General features: G+C 37.6%; 1 protein-coding gene across 1 annotated transcript in view; it reads right to left on the reverse strand.

Annotated features, from left to right (window-relative positions):
* Positions 1–10,262: 10,262 nt before the first annotated feature.
* Positions 10,263–21,946, reverse strand: part of AASDHPPT (aminoadipate-semialdehyde dehydrogenase-phosphopantetheinyl transferase) — a 29,891-nt gene continuing 18,207 nt past the window's right edge. Inside the window, exons 5-6 of the mRNA XM_084227089.1 lie at positions 18,262–18,339; positions 10,263–14,086 (exon numbers count right to left, since the gene is read on the reverse strand). Coding sequence (XP_084083215.1) covers positions 13,916–14,086; positions 18,262–18,339 — 249 coding nt within the window. The 3' untranslated portion in view covers positions 10,263–13,915. The remainder of the gene's footprint in view (positions 14,087–18,261; positions 18,340–21,946) is intronic.

Genomic DNA, 21,946 nt, shown 5'->3' on the forward strand with positions numbered 1-21,946 from the left:
CTTAATCATTAACTGCTCAGAAGGCACCACCTTGTTTAGGTAAGTCACTATTACATTTTTTAACCAGGAGGGTGGATGAAGACTCCCAAAGCCAAGAACATTAACATTCACCTTTCACTCAGAGTAAAGCTGAAAAGCAGCTAAGTACCTCCAAGAAATGAGAGGAGCCTTTGCCCAAAAAGCACATTGCACATTAATGTGGTTAGAAACTGAGCTGCATGGAAGGCAGAGTAACCTGGGAGGTGGGGCTGCTCCCAGGCTGATCAACAGCTGAGTGCTAAGAGAAAGTGTGCAATTTTGGGGTGGGGATTGGTGGATGGGGAATGGGAGATACTCAGAAGGAGCTCCCACAAATTGCTTGTCCCCTAAGGAAACAACTTGGAGCATCTCTTTGGGAAACTAATCAAGTCGTATGATAAATTCACAAAGCCCCAAGTACCAATAAATCTGGCTAAATAATTAGCCTTCTTTCACCATCTATGAGGAAAGCAGGCAGCAAGTTACAGCCACCCTTCTCGTGTTGGACAGCACAAATGACAGCATTTAAAGCCCAAGAGAGCACTTAGGCCCCCCAGTGCTGGGCACCAACAGATTCCATTTAATGGTGCATGTCTTTCCCCAAAGACACCCATGTGCTCAGCACTGCTGAAGGTAAAGGCACCTCACTGACTTTTCAAACTTTCCTCCTCTCTAGAGTCTGAGCTCCAGCACCAAGAAAAGCCAAATCCACTACTAGAAAAGTACCTTGTAAAAGGTGAAGGATGGGCTTAATCCCTCAGGTTCAGTTGCAGTTGGCTGTTCCCTACAAGCCACAGAGCAGGCTGAGGGCACTGCAGTCACCACCCACTCCTGGGCTGAGCAGGTACACAGACTCTGCTCTCCGTAAGGAGCATCCCCCACACCAAAATTCAGGCAAAATTTTTGTCATCCATGTGGAGAGCAAGACATCAACTACAGCTCACCAATAAGTGTGGGGCTTCAACACGAACCCTTGGTCTCCACCAGTACTCTTTTTACAACATGAAAAGATGTAAGTGATGAGGTAAGAGGCGGGGATATCTCACCACTGTTTCGTGCTGAAATAAATGTTGACCTTTAAAAATGGGCCTTTATGTCATTTGGAAGCCTGCACAAGATAAATGAAGAAGCAGTTAGAGACTGTGATTGAGAATGTTCCCTATGCCCTGTCCTCTCCCACCTAACCTCCCCTCCCAGGCAGCAGTGCTGAAGCCGTGGTGAAGGGAACTGAGCCAGCTGAAAACTGTGCCCCCAGAAATCCACAGGCTTCTCTGGAGGACACCTACGCAACACACGCTTTGTGTTTGACTGGTGTTGTCAAGCTGCACCTTTTAGAGGCGGCATCTCATTGCACTTCAGCTCTTCAGCATTGTGACAAATTCAACCTTTTGCTTGATGGATTGCAGTAGTGAAAAGGGGACAGTAGCCTAAGCATGTGAATCATGAATCGGATGAAGGAGGTCTTTTACAGCAAAGCGAGGCAAACTGGATGAACATCTATTGATTTAGCTTTATTTATTATTTTGCAATAGACCAAGGTACAGGACCTGTTCTAAACACCTAATACAGAAAACATTTCCTTAAAACTTCAGCAGTTTTTTTAGGCAAAGAGTTATAATTTAAAAAACCTCCGCATTTGTTTCTTGCACCAACCAAAGTTTTATTTTAGAAAGTTGTAAGAATTCTTTTCAGAAAATTTATCAAAGCTCTTTTCCTGACAAACTGAGACAAAATGACTAACACAGATATGAACAGCAGTGTTCTCATTTGCATTTAGATAAACATTATAAACACAGCTTAAATAGTAGCGATTCTGAGAATACTTAAATGGCTTCTAGTTGTAAATGCTGTGCTCCATTTAGCTGAAATAGTTACTTTCTATGCATCATTAGATTTGCTTTAGGCACCCTGTACTTCTACATTCAAACCAAGGCCAGCCTTGAAAACATCAGGCGGGGTGTGGATTTTGAATGGGATCATTATTTCCAGAATGTTGGGCCAAACTATAATCTGGTGGAAATTGGCTGAAGGATTTTGAAACAATTGTACAAAAGATGCGACTTGAAAATAAATTTGAAACAAAAAGTTAAATACAGCACACACTTAACTAGAGTGAGTGGATACAGCCCCTGCTCTTCCTAGGGACAGCTCCTGATCCTTTGGAAACTCAAACCCAGCGTTTCCACTGGGAGCCTTTGAGCCTGACACACCTCAGTGGCAGAGAGGTCTGCCCACATATCTGCCTTTGCTGATTCAGGGTAAATTCATTCCCAATTATATCCATCTTTTGGACATGGCTGCTCCATAGATCTTCATTTGAAGTTGCCCCAGGATGTTTAAAACCTACCAGAACAGCTGGTATTTTAAAACCTCAAAAGTATCTTTTCTAAATGGCTTCATGCTATTCCCACAATGACAATCTTAATTTCTTATGACTTATATATGAAGAGAAGCAACAACTAGTTATATGTCAAGTTTCAATGCTGCTTTGGTTACAGCTTTGTTCACTGTCCAATACAAGTCAGCAGCCAGAAAGTGAATGCCCAGATACACGAGTTTCTATCACAGATGACATAATGAGGGATTTGGACCTCATAAGTCTGTTGGACAAAGATTGAAGAGAAGCAACTGCTCAGTTTGTATTTATTGGATAATATATTCAAATATACTGAAATATTTATATTTCTCTCATGGGGAAACAATAGAAAACTTATTTTGTACTGCAGAAAATAATAAACTCGCAAGCATTTTACTTTTTATGCATAATTAAGCTAGTCACTGTTTCTGTTCCTGTGGTGTGCAACATAAATCATTGATAAGCAATTAAAATATAAAACAAGCTTTTGAAAACATTAAGCTAACATAAAATTATTCACTTGTCACATTAAATGAACATTTATCCAATTCCTACAGCTTAGCTGTGTGACCTCCAGCTACATTTTGATACCTCTGAGAAATAATTTTATCCTTACAAACTTCTAAATATCCTAAGACTTATAATGAAACTTTATATGCCCTTTATGTAAATTATCTCATCAAAAATTCCAGTTGCACTCAGTCTGCTTACACAAACCACAGGAAACCAGCGTTCTTTTTTGACTCGCCACACTGTTGGGGTACTTATTTTTTGAAGTCTTTTGGTGAGATTATCTGCTTTTTGCAGTCTTTTGGCGGGTATCAGCCACCTCAGCGAGGAGACAATGATTTTGTGTGTGATTTCATCCTTTCCATCAAATGGATAATTTGAACATTTTTGGTTTAATTGACTCGATGCCAGATTGGACCAGCCTGGGAGGTGCAAAGAAGCAGCAGTGACTCAGTGCATCCCAGAGGGCTCACAGTGGCTGTGTAGTTGGCTTCTTTGGCTCTGCCTGCACTGCTAGAGGTAAAGAAAGCAGTAGGCTGCCACCTAAATCCATTCAGGTATAGTCTAAAACTTAACTCTTATCTGCTGGTAGTGTGTGTGGATGCACTCAGAAACATCCACAGTGGATTATGCTGCTTGAACACAGCTACCAAAGCCTCTAAAATCCATTGATATCTTTCCAAAACCTATAGACCCAACCAGAATAACAATTTTTTAGGACATTTTCATCTCTTAAAAAGCTTGAATCCAAGGGCTCTGAGGCACTAAACAAATCAAACTGCCGGTTAATAGAAATGTCTCAGCCCATTTTACACGTGAGGAAGCAGAAGCATTGATAACTTGATGCAGGTCCCCTGTAAAGAGGAAACCAATGCCAGTGAGACCCATATGGCACAAACCCATACACCTTCCTTGCCTCATTATAGATTCAGATCCTGCTCCAAAAAGATAAAATAAAAAATATTTATTAAATCAGCATAATCCTAGTATGACTGCAGTTCAAAAAGAGCGAACATCATCTATGCCAGGACCTGGAAGATTCTACTCCTGTCTGAAAACAGTGTCACAGGGCAGGTTGAGTCAGTCTAACTCGATGCACCTTCCCCACCTCTCTTGCCAGCACACAGCAGTGTGAGATCTTCAGGCTGTGAAGAGGGAGAAAACTGGGAAGTAAAATGTGGATATGGTCTATGAGAAAAAACAGAAGAGGCTTTAGATAGAAGAAGAGGAAAACATATTCAGAGACAAAAAAGGAACTGAGAAAGGAAAAAGGAAAATTATAAAAGTGGGAGAGAAAATATCCAGACTCGCACTGCAGGTATTCAATTTCACTTGTACAAAATGGGAGTCTATTGCTCAGAACGCCTTTGCAGTCAAGGGAAGGAAAATCTCCTCTGCAAGGAGGGACTCAGACTCAGTCCCCCATAGAGGGAAATTAAACTGAAATGGGTAAAAGAATAGGAGCAGGAGGAAGAGAGTGCTGGTAATGTGCTGTGATTACAAAGTATTTGTGAACTGGCTTGGGATGTAAGCAGCATCACGAAAGAGACCTTGGCCAGCAGAAGATAAAAATATCCTGTCCAAGAAGTTGTAGGTTAAGCAGAAAAGCCTGACAAACAGAGGCTATATACCCTAAGCACAACTGAATTATCTTTTTGTTCATACATACACTCACATTTAATTAAGTTATGATATTGTCAAGCCTTTGGCATACTGCCTGCTGTATAAACATTACTGGCACAGATATTCTATAATTCCATTACAGACTTACTAATTCAAATGGAGGAGCAGGCAGGCATGAAACCAGCTGGAAATTTCATCTGAAACCCACCTCCGGTTCAGACAGAGAAACGCAGTGTGCCAGGGTGGCAGCAATGTCTTCACTCACAGGAGCCACCCGAGGTCTTTGCTCATCTCTTTAGTGTATTAGCAGACAAACATCCAGTCATTCCTGTATCAGCACAGCACTCAGGACAGCCCCACACACAACAACATCATCTGAGCTCGAAGGAGCTGCTGCTGGATTATTAGCTTTGCAATCCGCGGGACTCAATTATTCCTGCAATGTTTATGGAAGAGTAATGCAAAGGGGCTCCAGCTTGGACCAAGCCTCCATTTTACTAGGAGAAAGTTTCTTTCTCAAAAGGGGCTTGCAGTTTCAGCTGATGATACACAGACAGAGGGAAAACAGAGGCAACAAGAAGAGATTTTACTATGGTTGCACAGAAATACAGGCAGCAAGCAGACACTAATTCTTAAATGACACTTTTATATTAGCAGACATCCAGTTAAAACATAACTACATACCCTTCAATAGTTAAAATGGAAGAAAGGCAATTTTAGACCAATAAAATAAACAAAAAGTCATATATCATAATAACAAGAAAATGCATGTTAGACATGCAGAAATATTACATTTTGGAAGCTAAAGTAATGGAGAAAAATATTTTACCACCAGAATTGATACACTCCTTAAAAAATATTTTATCACCAGAATTGGAAGTTCCTTAATTCTTATCTCCCCACTGTGCTATTGTCCTGTACTATTAGTAATTGAAAGTCTATGCTTTGACACACATAATGAAAAACTGACAGACTGGGGCTCTTATCTTAGATTCTATAAATCCTAGAACAGTAGTTTTTACCACAAAGAGCACACTAGAGATTCCAGTTTTAGCTGCTTTTGTACTTACCTTAAGAATTAAAGCTTCTTCTTCCAAAGTCTTGTTTGATGTCAGCTCAGGTGCTAGACTGGTTTGCAGTGCTTGGCTCAATTCATTTTTCTCACCCAATTTCCCCACCTTATGTGAGTTCTCAGAGACCCTCCTGAGTCCAGGAGGGAAGCCCTGCATGCTGTAATGGACAAACATCCGACTCAGTGTCCTATGGTAGAAATGGGATACTTTAGAGCTGGGGAATCATCAAACACAAAAGATAACAGGTGTCCATTCTCAGAAGCTCAGGATTGAAGAATTCACTAGAGTTGAGATTCAGACTTCCAGTAACAGTTATGCTCTTGATTACTCTTTGACCAATAATGTTATTTTGCAGACACTAAGAGCATGTTTGTCTAAGTCCTAAGGACCTGTACTGCACAAAAAAGATGTAGACAGCATTTCTGATACCCTGCCTTACACCAGCACCATGAAACCATCTCTTCAAAGCAGGACATTGTAGTTGTTTCACTGTGATGTGCCCACCAGTTTTTCTAATTAACAGGTGTTTTTCTACCTGCCAAGCCACCATGAGCTTCTCTTTCTCAGAAGCATTTGTTTTCTGAAACAGTTGCATCTGGTCTCTCCTTTTCAAAAATATTGCAAGCATGTACTGTAAAGGTACCATGGATTTTTCCTGTGTCCCACTGAATGTTGAACTGGGAAAGCCCTTAAGAGCAATGGACTAAAGCAAAATAAATTCAGTGCAGTTTCTTCAGTTCCTGTTGACTTCCTTCATACAAAGTACCAATCATTCAATGATAAAGAAAGTACATATTTACCTACTATATTCACTCATTTTCACAGTATTTAAACTCATGTATTTTTAATAAAAGCTTCCAACAGAAAAAAAAAAAATTAATCTGCTCCTTCTCCTATTTGTTCAAGGCACTATTTTTTATTTCTCAGCTTATTTGTACCATTTGTACTACCCACTCTTGGAGCACTTGTCTGACACTTCCTGGTCACACAATTAATAAAGATGGGGTGGGTTTCTAATTCTTGTAAGGCCGACTATGCGTGTATATATATGCATATGTATACGTGTGTACTCAACATATCTGTATCAACATAGCAAACAGATACTTGCATCAACACATTTAAATTCTAATGCAATTGAATTTTCATTTGCCTTTTAAAAGCCTGTTTATACAAACTAAACAACTCAATCCAATCAATGCTGCACTCCAACTGCTGTTGCTCAAAAAAAAAAAAACCCAACAAAACCACAACCATAATCATTCTATTAGAAGACGTCTGAAGTCCCCAGATTGGCATCTATAAATAAGTATGTGTTTTAGGAGGACTTTCAGGAGGTCTTCACTCTTTCAGCAGTCCTTTAGGAGAAATTATTGCCTTCATCTGACATTACTTCCTTCCTTCTTTTAACGGAAGGCTTGCCTCAGAGAACAAAAGTATCTTCTGATTTCTTAAAGGCATTTACACAAGCAGTGCTATATAGCCCTATGGGCAACACATCTGACTTTATCCAATCCAACTGAAACTAATGTGCTTCCACTGCAATCAGCAATTTGTTATTTTCTGATTTTATCCCAAAAGGCAACCAAGAGATAACAATGACTTCTGCAAACAGGAGTTGTCTGACTGGTAGAGTTGAAATGCAAATAAATATCCTACTGCACTCTAGGGAAAACATTCTAAATTAACAAAGCAAATAATCTAAAGATTCTAACAAGCAATTAGGCAGAAACAATGATATCAAAAAGATCAGTGTCTTTGTAATACGCTGTTTTCACTCACATGAGAACAGTAATTGTGGTATGTGGAAATACAAAACCAGAGTACAACCTCTACCGACACAGTTTTACTATACAAAATTAATCTAATACATTTTTCTAATTAATTGTATTAGCTATTTAATTAACGAATTGTAATTAATTACAGCTAATTAATTGTAGACCATGTAACCATCACAAGACTAACAAAATGCTTTTATGCAGGTAGTAAACACTGCTTGCTGAAAATATTATTCTATTCAGTAGTGTTTGAACTTAATAACTGTAGGAAAATTCCATTTCTCTAACAAAGAGACCAGTGACCTTACTGAATAAGCAGTTCACTGTGCCTTTCACAAAAGCTCTCAATTAGGATGAAGAGCACATTGTACAATCAACAGCTACAAGGATTGAGAATCCACTCACCTGATGGCAGCTGTGATAAATTACTGAAAACGTTGCTACTGAAGCTGAGAAAACATAGGGTATTATGTTGAAGGCAGTATCTTTTGATTTTTGCCTGTGTGTTGTTTTAAATGCAAACCCCAAGTAATTTCAATAGGGAATAATTTAAATATATCAAAACACCCCTATGATGAAAAATAACAAATGAGTATTTCAACTATGTATAGATAATTGTGTACTTATTTATTTGCAGAGGAAAATACAGACCTGTGCTTAATTGAAAGATAAGCAGTGTGTGCATATATATAGAAGTCCACATTTATAAATGTATAACACATTTATTAAATTATTATTGTAAAATATTACATACACAGCTTACTACATATAACATGCAATGATACATATAAAATCTGTAATCATTTTTATTAAGATTATTAATATTTTGCTAGTCTTATTGCATTTCCTTTCTGCACTAGTTATTAAGATTGCTGTCTATGATACCTTAAAGCCAAAACCAGCTGTATATTGATACAAAGTCAAAACCTGAAAACAGTGGTGAAAACAAGTGGTAGCAAATTCATGGGGCAGAATGTTTAACTCCAACACTGCAAAACAAAAAATCAAAATAGTCACACCATGGAGAGTTTGCTATTCAGTGACATCAAGTAGCAACATCACTCAGCTGAGCGAGGTAATTCCAGAAACCAGGAGGCAGCTTTAGAGCCCCCGCAGCAGGAGCACGTCCTCTCCTCCTCTGAGCAAACAGCTGAGAAACCACTGCCTGCTCAAGCAGCACCAGGCTGCTGAAGCAGGGCACACCAAGCTCCTCATTTCTGTCTCTGGACAAAGATTCCCAGGGATTAAGTGGATGTGACTGGCTATTTGGGTGAACTTCAGCCTATTTCATGATTAAAGGAAAGCTATTTTTTAGAACACTGAACCACGTCTGGAAACATTAAGCTACACGGACGAGAGAAACCCACAATTAGGAAATCTTAACCGGGACTTTGAAGTTGTAACACAGATGCTTCAATTTAACCTTGAGGAGAAAAAACCCACAAACCCAAATAATAGGATTGAAGCAAGTTCAGCAGCTTTGAGAACTTAGAACAAAGCAAAACTAAGAACTTCTGTGAGTTAAAAGATAGCATTAGTATACCTTTTCTTTTACATTTACCTTTCATTATTTGTACTACAGCATGGAAGTCTTTACATGTAATTTCTTTACTCTTATTTTCTATTAATCTACTAGAGTTTGGTAATGGTAGCAGTACATTTTCTTCTCAACTCAAAGACAAATTTTCCAGCAGGAATTGTCAGCATGCTGGGACTAGCCCCACTGAAAGTTGTTGCAGCAAAAGTACCTGAGGTACAGCAAGGAGGCACACCAACACACAGAGAAACAGGACAGAAATGAGGCACCTGTCTACTCAGGTGCTTTAACAAAAAAGGGGCACGTTTGCAATGAAAATCTCAGTGCTCTTGTGGAATATGACTAGACTTAAATGCCTATGTTTATGAGGTAATTACCAAGTCCAAAGTGAGACATTTATACAACTTTAAAAGTATGAACCTGAAGAAAACTCTTATACAACCCCTTCATGGCTTTGCTATTTATAAGTATAGCATTACCATTTATCAAAGCTCTTCAAGTCCTTCCAAGTTCTGGCATTGCCTATTGGTCTGGCATTGAATCCGGGTTATGCTGGGAATCTTGGTGTTCCTGCTCCAAATGTCAAAAGGAATCACTAAATCATTAGGACATATCTGATAAGCATCCTGGCAAACCTTTGAAGTACTCTAAGAGGTGTTGAAACACAGAAGATGCATTTCAATTGAAATACCCATTTCCTTACTGTTTAACTCACTTATAAATACAAAACAGGTTTTCACATGTTTTACAGAAAATCTTGGGCAAGTAAAAGAGCTTTATTCTGTGTGAAGAAGCTCTTACTACAGCCTAAAAACCTTTTTGTTCCATGTCCTAATTAAAAAACAAATCTTCAGAAATTTCATTTTAAGCAACACTGGACAGTACTGTAGTCTTGTATTTGAAAATGTGCTTCTTCCTAAGAGTGTTAAACTTCACACTATGCCAGTTTCGACCACAAGATGAGAAACACTCCAGCACAGAATACACCAATATTACATCCTATCCATCAGAAACTGGGTTGCATGTTATAAAATTAAAACTGGAAGAAGCTAAGTAGTGGAGAACTGGTCCAGACCTTGGCTTCGTGATTCATCCAAAGAATGTCATTAAGAGTGTACAGTTTCATGGTCCCATAATTTGTTTCTAAAATAGCAAAGGAGTGCTAGACAAGTGTTTCAATAATTTTACCTCTGTCTCGATCTAAGTAATAGCAAGATAAAATAATAACCAGACAATACAAACACAAAATAGTCCACATTTTATTGTAGTAAAGAAATTATACCCAATCTTACAAGAAACAGGATTCATAATATGTGCACAGCAAGAAAATAACATATTGCAAAAAATTACTTTTGAAACAAGCCTTATTTCAAATGCTGTCTCCCTTGAAAATTCCGAATTTATTTTCATGCTTACACTTTCTACAAAGAGCAAAGTAATCAAAACTAACTGAATTCTGGAGGATAATGAAGCACACCTGCAGAATTAGGCAGCAGTTAAGGATGACAGTCTCAATTGCTGTTTTAGACATGGTTTCAATTTTGCCAAGAACCACTTATCTTCTTTGTAGAATGTAGCACTATAATCCTGTAAAGCTCTAACAAAGGGCACTCTATCCTGACTTGCATAACCATCTTTTCAACTTTTTCACAAATCATCTCCTTATTGCAGTGTCTTGGGTAAAGATGGTTGTTTAAAGTTGAGCTGTTGCCTGGATGTTTCCCAGAGCACACAGAACAACCATATATACACTATACACTACTTCTGTCGATGCATCTCTGATTTCTTGTCAAGATGAGCATACTTGATTAACATCAGTGGACTTGAGCCCATAAGATACTAACAATCTACATCTTGTGTAAGTTCACAGACTCTGTAAAAGGCTGAGTGAACTCACATGAGCCACTTTTCAGTTACAGATTTTCACATCAAATGTCACCAGTCTCTTGTCACACAGTTGCTAACTGCTTTGAACCCAGTTTTACCCCTTGAAGTTCCTAATCCACTTGACCATTTTTGATGTAAAATACAAAAAGTTTTGAACTAAACTCCAAACTAAAACACAACTATTCACTTTTAACAATCTTTTCACTGAAGACCAAAACTTTTAAAACTTATTTTTTTGTCAGAGACTATAAAGAAATACTTCTCAGAAACACTGTTTTGATATGCCACCTAGGACAGCAGATCTAATCTAAGACTGAAATCTGAGAATTTGAGAAATGGGAGGATGAGTCAATGCTGTTCCATAGGGAAAAAGTCTACCCAGCTGCAGCCACTGCTGGGAAAGGCTCATGTAGAACAGAGCTTGTGTTTTTACAGCTTCTTACCCTCACAGGCATGTGGTACAGTTATGTCAAGGACACTATGTAGAAAACAAAACAGAGGAAGGAATGGAGCTCTGGAGAAGGAAACGAAAGGCCCTGAGGCTTTTAGATGTAAATGGGACAGAAGAATGATGGGAGACAGCAAAGGTCAGCTCACCTAGCCTGGACTGGGCTGACAACTTGACCTAGTGAGGGAAGCTGGAGCTGCTCTCAAATGGCAGAGGGACTCTGTGGCCTGTATTCTGTGGAAATGCAAGTAAGTCAGTGTTGTGGCCTTGTGTGGATAAAAGGCTCAATTATCTTTTTATCAGCAAAAAGTGTGATGGTGAATTAAAAAAGAAATTTATCTTAGAACTGTGAAATAACATTAATTTATTTGTACACACTAACAACACTTATTTCAGTATGCGCCTCCACAGCACAGATATCCAGAAAAACTTACTTCTGACTTTAAGGGGGATCATTCACATTCCTAAGGAGTCAGAATGTCCTGCTGGCCTTTTAGCAGCATGCTTTTAGTCAAAAACTCCGTAACGATCCAGCTGCTCTTTCCCACTGAGGTAAAAGCAAGTATAACAATTGTGTCCATTTGCACTGACATGAAACAACCTGACTCAAGTGGCACTTCAAGAAGCATTACCATCACCTAACCTTATTGCTATTAAAATTAAAAATTATATTATTTTTCAAACAATTCAGTGTAAATTAAAAGACACAGAAAAAACCACATCATGAGAAACTGCAGTCTTCTAGAAAATTCTTTATGAGCCACTCTAAACTAAGATTTTACTTCATGGAAAACTAACTAAAAGAAACTCTCACTCATTAGATACAGTCTTGAAAACTATCACATTCCTTGCAAGAAAACCAAGCCCAATTTTCTACTTTAACAAAATTGGCCTGTCCTCTACGCAAGCACAATATTAGAAATAATTTAATTAATACTTTTAAAACTCTTTCCAATGAAAGAAAATTTCTGGTTTGTGACGCTGCTTCCATGCAAAAATAACTAATCTCTAATACAAAATTAATTCTCTTATCCCCAGAAATCTAGATTGGAAATTTTTTTATTCAGCTCATCCCATATTTGCAGTTTGATTCATTGGCCTAGCAAAAGGTTGACAACTTCAAACTGTCTGGCAAAGCTGCAATTGATGGGTCCGGTGACTGACTGGCATATACTGGACCTCCGTGGATTGCAAATTATTTATTGCAAGTTGAATTTCATTTTTCTAAAAGACAAACAATCTGGAATACATGACTTAGAATTTGTATATAAGATATTCTGTATTTTTTTAAACTTCAGATTTGAAGTTACTGAACATCTAACTTTGCCCCTGTGGAGACTGGAGGGAAGAGTCATTGCTTCACTCATTTGCAGTTTTGGAGGGGAAAAAAAGCAAAACATTAAAAACTATCATTAGCATGCAGAATGAGAGATTCATAGAAATGGAAAAAAAAATTAATCAGCACTGGAAGCAGGAGAGTTTAGCAGCATGTTTGAATTCAGAATTATTCAATGCAGTTCAGAACTCCTAGTGCTTGTATAATAGTTGTAAAAATCATCCTCTCTCACAAAATTTTCATCATCTTTGTAATAAGGCATGGATACAGCGGTTACACTTCAAGTAGATTCTCCTTTTCATTGTGTACACCAGAATACAGGGTGCAGCCTAGTTGTACACAACCCCAAATTCAATGAAGATCTATGTTTAACTGTAGGACAGAAGATAATTATTTTTGTGCAAAGATCATTCTGTTCAGTATGTTTTCTCAAATTTAGATGGACCACATTACATCTATGATTTCTAGAAAGAAGAGTGAGAAGTAATGGCACAAAACAGAGTTTATTTTGAAAAAGAAGACAAAATATTCTAGATGTGCACTCAAGATCTCCAATTTTCCAGAAACTTTCATTTGATGTTAGGACATCAAAATGTCCTGTCATCAGACATTAAAGACTATTTAGAAAAAAGTAAATAGCTTTCTTTTCTTCTTTGGGTTTTCCCCCATGACTGATGCAAGTGGCAAGCCTAGGAAAATTGAACTGCTGCTTGGCTTGCATCTATTGCTGAGGAAAAAAATACAGAAAAGAACTGTTAAAAGACAAATACTAAGTTGTGTGCAGGAAGCTTTAATAAACAAAGATAAGAAGTGAAAAGACTATGAAATATTTGTAAGTTAATTCCCTGTCTCAAACTATTTTTGCACACGTGTAGCTCCAAGACTACTACAGACCTTTACAGCCTGGCATTACACAAACACCAGTGTTGTACAGCATAAGAATTTGTAGCATTTTTTTAATTCATCCATCTGAGAATAAATGAATAATTTTTGTAAGAGAAAAAGCGGTATCATAATTTAAGCTTCAGCATAAATTATTATGGAAACACATTTTTATATACTAAACACTTGTTCACTAATAAACAACATTATTGTACAGCTGCTTTCTATTCCTAGCCTGGATAATTACTGAAGTGTAAGAACCACAGGCAAGGAGATGCAAAAAAGGCATGTTGGTTTAGGCTTCTCATTCAGATTCCTTCAGTAAGGAAACATGTCTTCCTTACAATTCCAATGCAGTGTCATGAAAATCAGGTTGTCAGGTTAAATAGAGAAAGACGCATTTCATTTACATATGTGCACTTCAAATTAAACAGGATAACAGCATAAGAACTTTGTCAAGTTTCTTTTCCTTATACACAGTCTTTTCTTGAATGTGAACTCTGTTTCACTGGACCCTCCTGCTTTGAACAGAAATTGTCCCAATATGCAGAATCCTCAGGTGTGACAGGAATACCAGATGCAACTAAATCTTCAAAAGTCAATAATGTAAATTGTGGTTGGTTAGGCTCCATGGAATGGACCTAAAGAAAACACATATTAGCATAACATGAATCAATAAATATCAAATTTTTCCTGCAACATTCTCTCTCACATTTAAACTACACAGTGCTAACTGAAGAAAAAAGGAGACAGTCCATATTTGAGAGTAATGTCACTTCCCCTCATTTAGGCTATGCAGTCACTATTAGAAGCATGTAACAGGCCACACAGAAAAATCAAGCTTTTTGTTGAAACACAGTTCATAAAACTGATGGAACAAGGGCTATGGAATGCTGCAAGTATGAAAGAATAACAGTTTAAGTCCAGTAAAGAAGAGAAAGACCACTATCAAACAAATTGTACTCCATTCTTCAGCAGATAAGATTATTTGAGACAATTGTGTGAGGATTTATTCCACTAGGTGTGCCTATTTGAACTCATTTTAATACCAGTAGTCACTGATGTTTTGCATGCTTCTCTCAGACTCAAGTGCTACTTAAAAACTAAAGTGGTCACAATCAACCTGCAATTCCCCATGTTAAAACCAATTAAATGTGGACTGAGATATTAGAGACGATGGTGTCACAGTCTCCATGTTAGGTTCATCACCCCCAAAAAAAAAAAAAAAAATCACATTTTAAAGAAGTAAAAGATTTGGGTCGGTTTTTTTGTTTCTTTTTTTTGAGCACATTACTGTGCAGCCTGCTGTATGTCATCTCCAAATGTAATTGTTTGTAGACAGCAGGGCAGATAGCACAGCCTGCATGAATCAAACATAAATATAGCTGATTCTTCTAAATGGGCATTTGCTGGAGCGACCTATTCTTAATGTTTAATATTTCTAGTCCTGATGATTTCTTTGTCCTTGCTGTGCATGGAAATGGTGTTCAGAATTAGCTGTTCTACCACCTTGCCAGCAGTCATGGTGAAGCTATCAGACCTGTAATTGCTTAGGTCCTCCTTCTTCCATGTTTTCTTCCAGTCTTTGGGCACTTCTCCCAGTCCCCCCCAATAATCTTTGGATTATTGAGAGGGGCCTTGCAATACCAGCTGTATCCCATAAATATTACTGACTTACACCCATCCAGTTTGTTCAAGCATTCCCTGACCTAATCTTCTTCCTCTAAGGGCGCATCTTGCTCCTTCCTCTTTCATCCCTGCAACCTGGGATTGCTGACATCTAGCCTTGCTAATAAACACTGATGCAAAGGTGGCATTCAGCATCTCAGCCTCTTTCAACATTTGTCTGGTTGAGTAAAACCCTACCCCTACGGCTTCTTTGCACTTACAGAAGTGCTTCTTGTTGATTTGAACATCCCTGGTCACATTAAATTCTATTTAGGCTTTATGTTTTTAAATTTCATCCCTAGATGCTCAGATATTTCTGTATTCTTCTCATGTTACCCATTCTTGCTCCCACCCTCTGTATGCTTCCCTTTCTATGTCCAAGTTCAGCTAGGAGCTCCCTGTTCCATGCAGACCTCCTGGCCATTTTTACCTGACTTCATATGCAGTGAGATGGAACACTCTTGATAGGAAAGGAGATGACCCTTGAATGTTAAGCAGCTTTCTTGGTCTCAGCTTTCCTTTGAGGCCTTATCCCACAGAACCCCTCTTTGTCCTTCAAGGAGGAGAAAGTTTCCTCTCCTCTTGTTAAGGGTTGTGAGTCCTCCTCACTGCCCTAGGATCCTGAACTCCACCATCTCGTGCTATTGGAACCCTGCAGCCACAGACAGATCTGTGACTCATCATGTTTATTCTCCATCCTAAGTGCACTGGTGTACAGGCACTTCAGAGGCACTCCAGCACATTGAGTTTCAGGAGAAGATTTGGGGAATTTGTTCACAATTGTGCCCTGTAGACCCTTCCTTGCTTACATCCAAGTGCTGGAAGTGACTCAGTCCAAGGTCAATTTTGAGGATTTTGTTATCCCTTTCTGTCACGTCACTGAAGGTAGGTCAGTAAATAGGCAAAAAGCAAAAATTCTCCACTTCAGTATTTGAGCAATAGGCTACTATTAAGAATAAATGCATAGACAACAAAATGATTTGTGTTTGTAACAACACAGAAGAACTCTTAGTTGTCAATGCAGACTGAAAGTGAAAAAGATTGAGCTGCCTCTCACTTTATGTCCTTACATAAGTGATATGGTGTTGAGACATTTCTGCTCATGTGGCATTTTGGAGATGAGGTAAAGCTGCAGGAATGGTGCCTAGAGCCATGCAAGCAACATAACAGATGCATGCCAAATATGAACCAAGCTTTTGAGCTAAGTAGTTGTTAACAGATTAGTTTGAACTTCAGCATGTGCTTGTCTGAAGGAAGTGTGTCCTAACGGAATGCATCACAACTCTTGTGCAGTACAGCAAGCAATAGAAGACACTTTATATCCTACACAGGATTTATAAAGAATTTTAAATTCAGCCATCTTTTATTGAGACTAGCCTCAGATAAATGCCTATATCGAGGTGAAGAGCACAGATAAACGTTCTGTTTCCTCAAGCATTTAGCAGTCACTAGCATTTTGATAAGACTCTTGACACTAGAGATTTTTAATTACAGTACATTGACATAACAATTGGTCTTTCCTGGGAATTGCAGGCACATGCCATCATTTTGTGAAGAAAGCTGAAAACAAGATGTTCTGCAAGCAGGCCATAATGAATTACTCCTGTGATTGCAGAGAAGGAACAGACACAAACACTGACATCCTAAAGCAAGTGGGTAACATTTACACACATGTTAAGCTAGAATTAACAACTTTTTCTTTCAACACATCTAGCAATAAATAGAATAATTTTTATGGTTCTTTGAAAAAGAGAGAAGGTGAGGTTCATTTCCTCCATGCTCCTGTTAGAAGGAGGCCTAAAAAAGCACAATGCAACAGTACATAAATTTTCACTTAATTTCCTTACTGGGGAGTCTCAGAATGCTCTCTTGTTCTGCTCAAAATGACCTTTCTTCATTGAACTGAAATAATGAAATTGAGGCCATCATAAATTTAGTCAGCAGACAAGTAAGCCTTTGAGACTCTTGATTCAAAGACTTTTCATCATAACATTTGATATCATGACTATTTTTTCTATGGTACGTTTAAGGTAGGTGACCATGATGGTGAAGGTCAATACTTAAAAATACTGGATTCCTGTAGAATATTTGGGTAATTAACTTAAGTATGTCCTTCAAAAAAAAATGCACATAATTTCTTAAAAAATATTTGTCCACTGATTTATCACAGTAAATCCTCAAAGGTAGTTTAACCTCTCTTTTTCTCAATCTAACCAATACTAGTTAAAAGGTCTGCATGCCTTTGTTATCCATGAACAGACTTTGTTACCATGACAGATAGTGTGCATTACCACTTCCATGCTTTTATCCATTCTGTACTAATTTTCTTTTTTTTTTTAGTTCCTGGTAGAATCTTTGTATCTAAATAACAGAAAACAAGTAACCAATTTTCTTGTGAGCTACCAGAACAGCAGAGAAAAATCTGGCAATTTGTCACACTCTCATTTGCTGACTGTCTGGCTGTTTTGGCTACAACTTGCCAATCTGCCCGTCCCTTAAATTTCACTTTTATTGCTATTTTCAGGACTGAGGTCTTTTTTAAATTACACAGAAAAATCATGAAAAGCTTTTAAGTAGCTTTTCTCTTTCTCTCTATAGAGACACCACATGGAATGAAGACTAACACTGCTGTTCTTCCCATCTGTTGGTTTTTGCTGCTTGTCTCAAGGGTTATCTTGTCATAATGGTGTTTGAGCGATAGATCTGCTCTGGGATACGTACGCTGACAGTCCCCCACTATAATCAACGTGGTGAGGTGTCACACAAGTTTAGCAGTCCAGATTGGCTCACTGTTTCCATTTCCCTCTGTGAAAACCATCTTTCCCACATGAGTACTAGCAGGCTGTGACAAAAATCACTTAATCTTCCCTTGAATGAACACATTAAATACATGCATTACAGACTAGACATTATCTGTTGCTGTCCTCTGAAACTATTTCTCCTTCACAGACCTTTCCTGAAATAGGCCCAGCAGAACTAGAGGAAACACTTCAGTAACAGTTCAGTAACACTGTTTGGTTCTGGTTAATACCATGCCTAGGAGAAACCTTCTTCTTGGCCCTGTATATGAGATGACACACTTTTAGCTACACCATAAGTTTATATTCAAGTGATCACCAAGAGATGAAACTACTTCACAATTCCTTACATCAGAATCCTTCTGTACAAATCCCTCCTGTTTCCCAAGCGCCACTGCAACATGATGATTGTCATCCAAGCGGGTTTCCTAGTAAAGATGAAAAATGGCAATGTAAATGCATTTTCTTTCTTCTGTTTCCAGACTATAGACTATATAAATGTTTAGAGTATGGTTCAGAACAATAGCATAAGATCATTTAAAATACTTTAAAATAATGACATTCAAAAAGCAATAGTATGTTTTAGCAGCTCTGTTGGAGAGCTCAATGATGCAGACACATTAAAATGTTCACAGGGCTGAGGACAGATTACTATAGGTTACCACCACCTTATCCATTTGTAGATATTTGCATTCAAGCTTGTGATCTAAGCATTCCTTTACCAGTCCCTTCTAAGTCCCAAACCATATAACCCATCTTAGCTATCCTTTTCCAGTGAGATGAACTGTGAACTCTAGAAGGTATTCTGAAAAACAATGATGTCAGTGTAAACTTAAACCAATGACTCTCTCCCTCTCAGCTTCGGACAGCATGTAAGAGCACAACTTTGAATTCCTGACATACTGAGTACTGCTATGTGTAAATAAGAATCAACACTGTTAGATGTATAACTATATATTTAGTAATATAGTTTTCCACTTATTTAACAGTTTAGTTTGAAAGTGTTTTCTTCTAGAAAGACTAAAAATTTATCCTAAACAATTTCAGGAAAAAGAACCCCAAAGACATTTACTATTTCTGAATAATGCTTATTCTATAGCCAAGCCATAATTCCATTACTTTTAAATATATATATCTAAGGGGACAAAATAAAATTTTCCCTGCTTATTTATTCAAAAGTTTTCATGTAATTTCTGCACCCTTTCTAAACCAGAAATCAAGAATAACAAGAATTTTACCTAGGAAGGTGACCCATTTCCATAGTGCCATTAATCTGAAAATTAAAAAGTCATTGGGATATTCTCCTGGAACTTAAGATTGAATCTCCAGTTTTGGCTTCCTTGGGAAATATTTTAACTGCACTATTTTATAATATAAAGAAAGCACCATCATTTCCTCCTCTTTCCTCTCACAGGTTGTTGGTTGCTTATTTTTCTCCCCTTTTAATCTAAGCAAAATGTCTTTTAGAACAATGGTGTCAGTGTGCATCAGGCTTTTCTACAGTTCATCTACACTACAGAATTTTCAAAGGCTTCGATTGCCAGGATACCATTTCTGTGATTACAAAACAGCCCTGAGCATGTATAGATATATATAAAAAAAATAAATATATAAAAATAAATAAATTTTTATATATATATATATATAAAGCCAAGCTGCTCAGCTCAAATCTACTCAGCCCAGCTCAGCCAAGGCAGCAGCTGCTACAGTCATGTGTAGCACCAGTACAACTGCAAGGTTGAAGGATGTGTCTGGCAAATGTGGTGCCTTGGCTGAGAGGTGCTGGTGAGGAAATAGAGCTATGTTTTTATTTTGATCTCTATGTTTTTATTTTGATCTCTTCAGCACCAAAACTCTGCCCATTTGACAGCTTTAGCAGTGAACTTTAGAAACCTCACCTACTTATAAAAACTCCATCAAGCTCATGTTGTCATACCTTTCTGCAAAGTGCTAGTAAGAAAATGAACATTTCAATTCTGTCTAGATTAAGAAAAATATTTTATATAAGAAAAACTAAAAAACCTACAGAATAAGAAGTACTTTATACGACTGCAAGAATTAGAAATCTACTTCCTATGGGGTATTTTACTGGGTTTTCCACTCCTTTACTAGGATACAAAACTGAAAGTAAGTCAAACATAAAGAATGCTGTCTCAGAGGTAACCACTTGTAGTCACTGTGCACATTTCCGTAACTTCGTCAAAAATAAGAACGACTATGAATACTAGATGCTTGATCAGGTGTTGCTAAACCATTTCTACAGTTCTGGGGTAGCAGTGTTTTGTGTTCTTTTAGATGGAAAAATTACTATATCCCCTTTTTAACTGCTTTATTTTCCACCCTTCATTTTTTTTGCATGTCTAAGAGGTCAAAGATCAGAACAGAGGGCACAGTACAGCACATTCAGCAGTGGCTTACATCTGTAATCAGAAATCTGCAAATAGCTTTAAGCACAGAATTTTCTTTTTGTAAACTGAGAGGTCAACTTATATCACTTCTTGTTTAATCAACTAAAAACATATTATAGATACTATTTCATATATTGTTAGTAAAATAATGTTTTTTTCAGTTCAAAGCTGCATTTAAAAGGCAGTGATTGTTTAGATAGACCTTCCCTGCAGAGACCCTGCCCAATGAACAGTAAATGAAAAAGGTTCCATTTCATTTATTTCATACATCTTCTGTGGTCACAAGAGAGTTTTCAGCATTTTGCAATAAAACACAAACTATGCCCTTCATCTATCTTTGCTGTTTCAGAGCAATGTAAATCCAGATGAAATACAGAAAGGAACATCTTTCCTGGCCTTTACTAGTGGCCAGCAAAAACCTTAAGCAATGAAATTAATGAAACATACTGAAACTATAAAAAACAGTGGATCAGCTTGTTTCCCTGGAGATATTGCTATACCAGCTTATAAAATTAGTATCTTAAATGGAAACAGATAATTAACAAAAAGAGGGTAATCCTATAGAATTCCTTCAGGGTAGAGAGATTGTTCTGTTAAGATTCCTCTCTATAAACCAGAAGTCATATAATGGACCAAAATTTGTTTTTGTCTGCACAGAACAAAAGTGTTACTAGAGCACACAGAGATTTACAATGATCTCATTTCAAAGACTCGGCAGAATGATGTGTCTGGAATTCAAATCATTATGAATTCACTCAACAACAGACAGCTTATGCTGGATCTGTACCTTCCCAGTCAGCAGAACTAATTGATGAGTGAATCCAGTTGGATTAGCTAGTCTTAGAAATAAAAGTTTCTATTCTTATTTATTCCTGACAATGCAAGAGGATTAACTTCTCTTACTGAGGGTGAAAGATGCCAACTACAGTTGCACAGCAGCAATTACTAAATATGTTTCAAATTGACCCAGGTAATCTCTCTTTGAAATTCATATTCTGGAAGTAATTTATTTGCATATGAACAGATCAAGCAAATATTTGTTGTGAAAAAATGCAAAAAGTTATCTGTGCAACAGCAGTCCTGCCAGGTGATTCTTAATCCCAGAGCAAAGTTAAGGATAAATCACATGCTTCCTGTATAAAATAATTGCATCCAAAGTTGAGGTAGGTACAAAAACAAATGTGTTATGTCTCTTTCAAGATTCTTCTGTAACATTGATTCCAGTAAGTACTAGCCAGTTATTCTTCCTGATCAATTGTACACAACTGAGACTAATAAGGAAAGGCTCAAGAATACAGTTAACATTTTGCAAATCACTAACTAGAAATTTATTTTTCATAATCTCACAGAATGGCTTACATTGGAAGGGACCTCAAAGATCATTCCATTCCAACACCCCTGCCTTGGACAGGGATACTTTCCACCAGACCAAGTTGCTCAGGGCCCCATCCAATCTAGCCTTATTCACTTCCAGTGATGGGACATCCATAACTTCTCTGGGAAACCTTTTCCTGTGCCAATATATTTTTCCATATTTAAGATCTGCTACAAATCTGTCTATCTTGTAAACTTGCATTGATCTCTTTAAATTATAGAACTTGTTATAACTGTTTTCAATCAACTTCTT

Source organism: Fringilla coelebs (genome assembly GCF_963513975.1).
Source record: "Fringilla coelebs genome assembly, chromosome: 2".
Classification (NCBI taxonomy): Eukaryota; Metazoa; Chordata; class Aves; order Passeriformes; family Fringillidae; genus Fringilla; species Fringilla coelebs.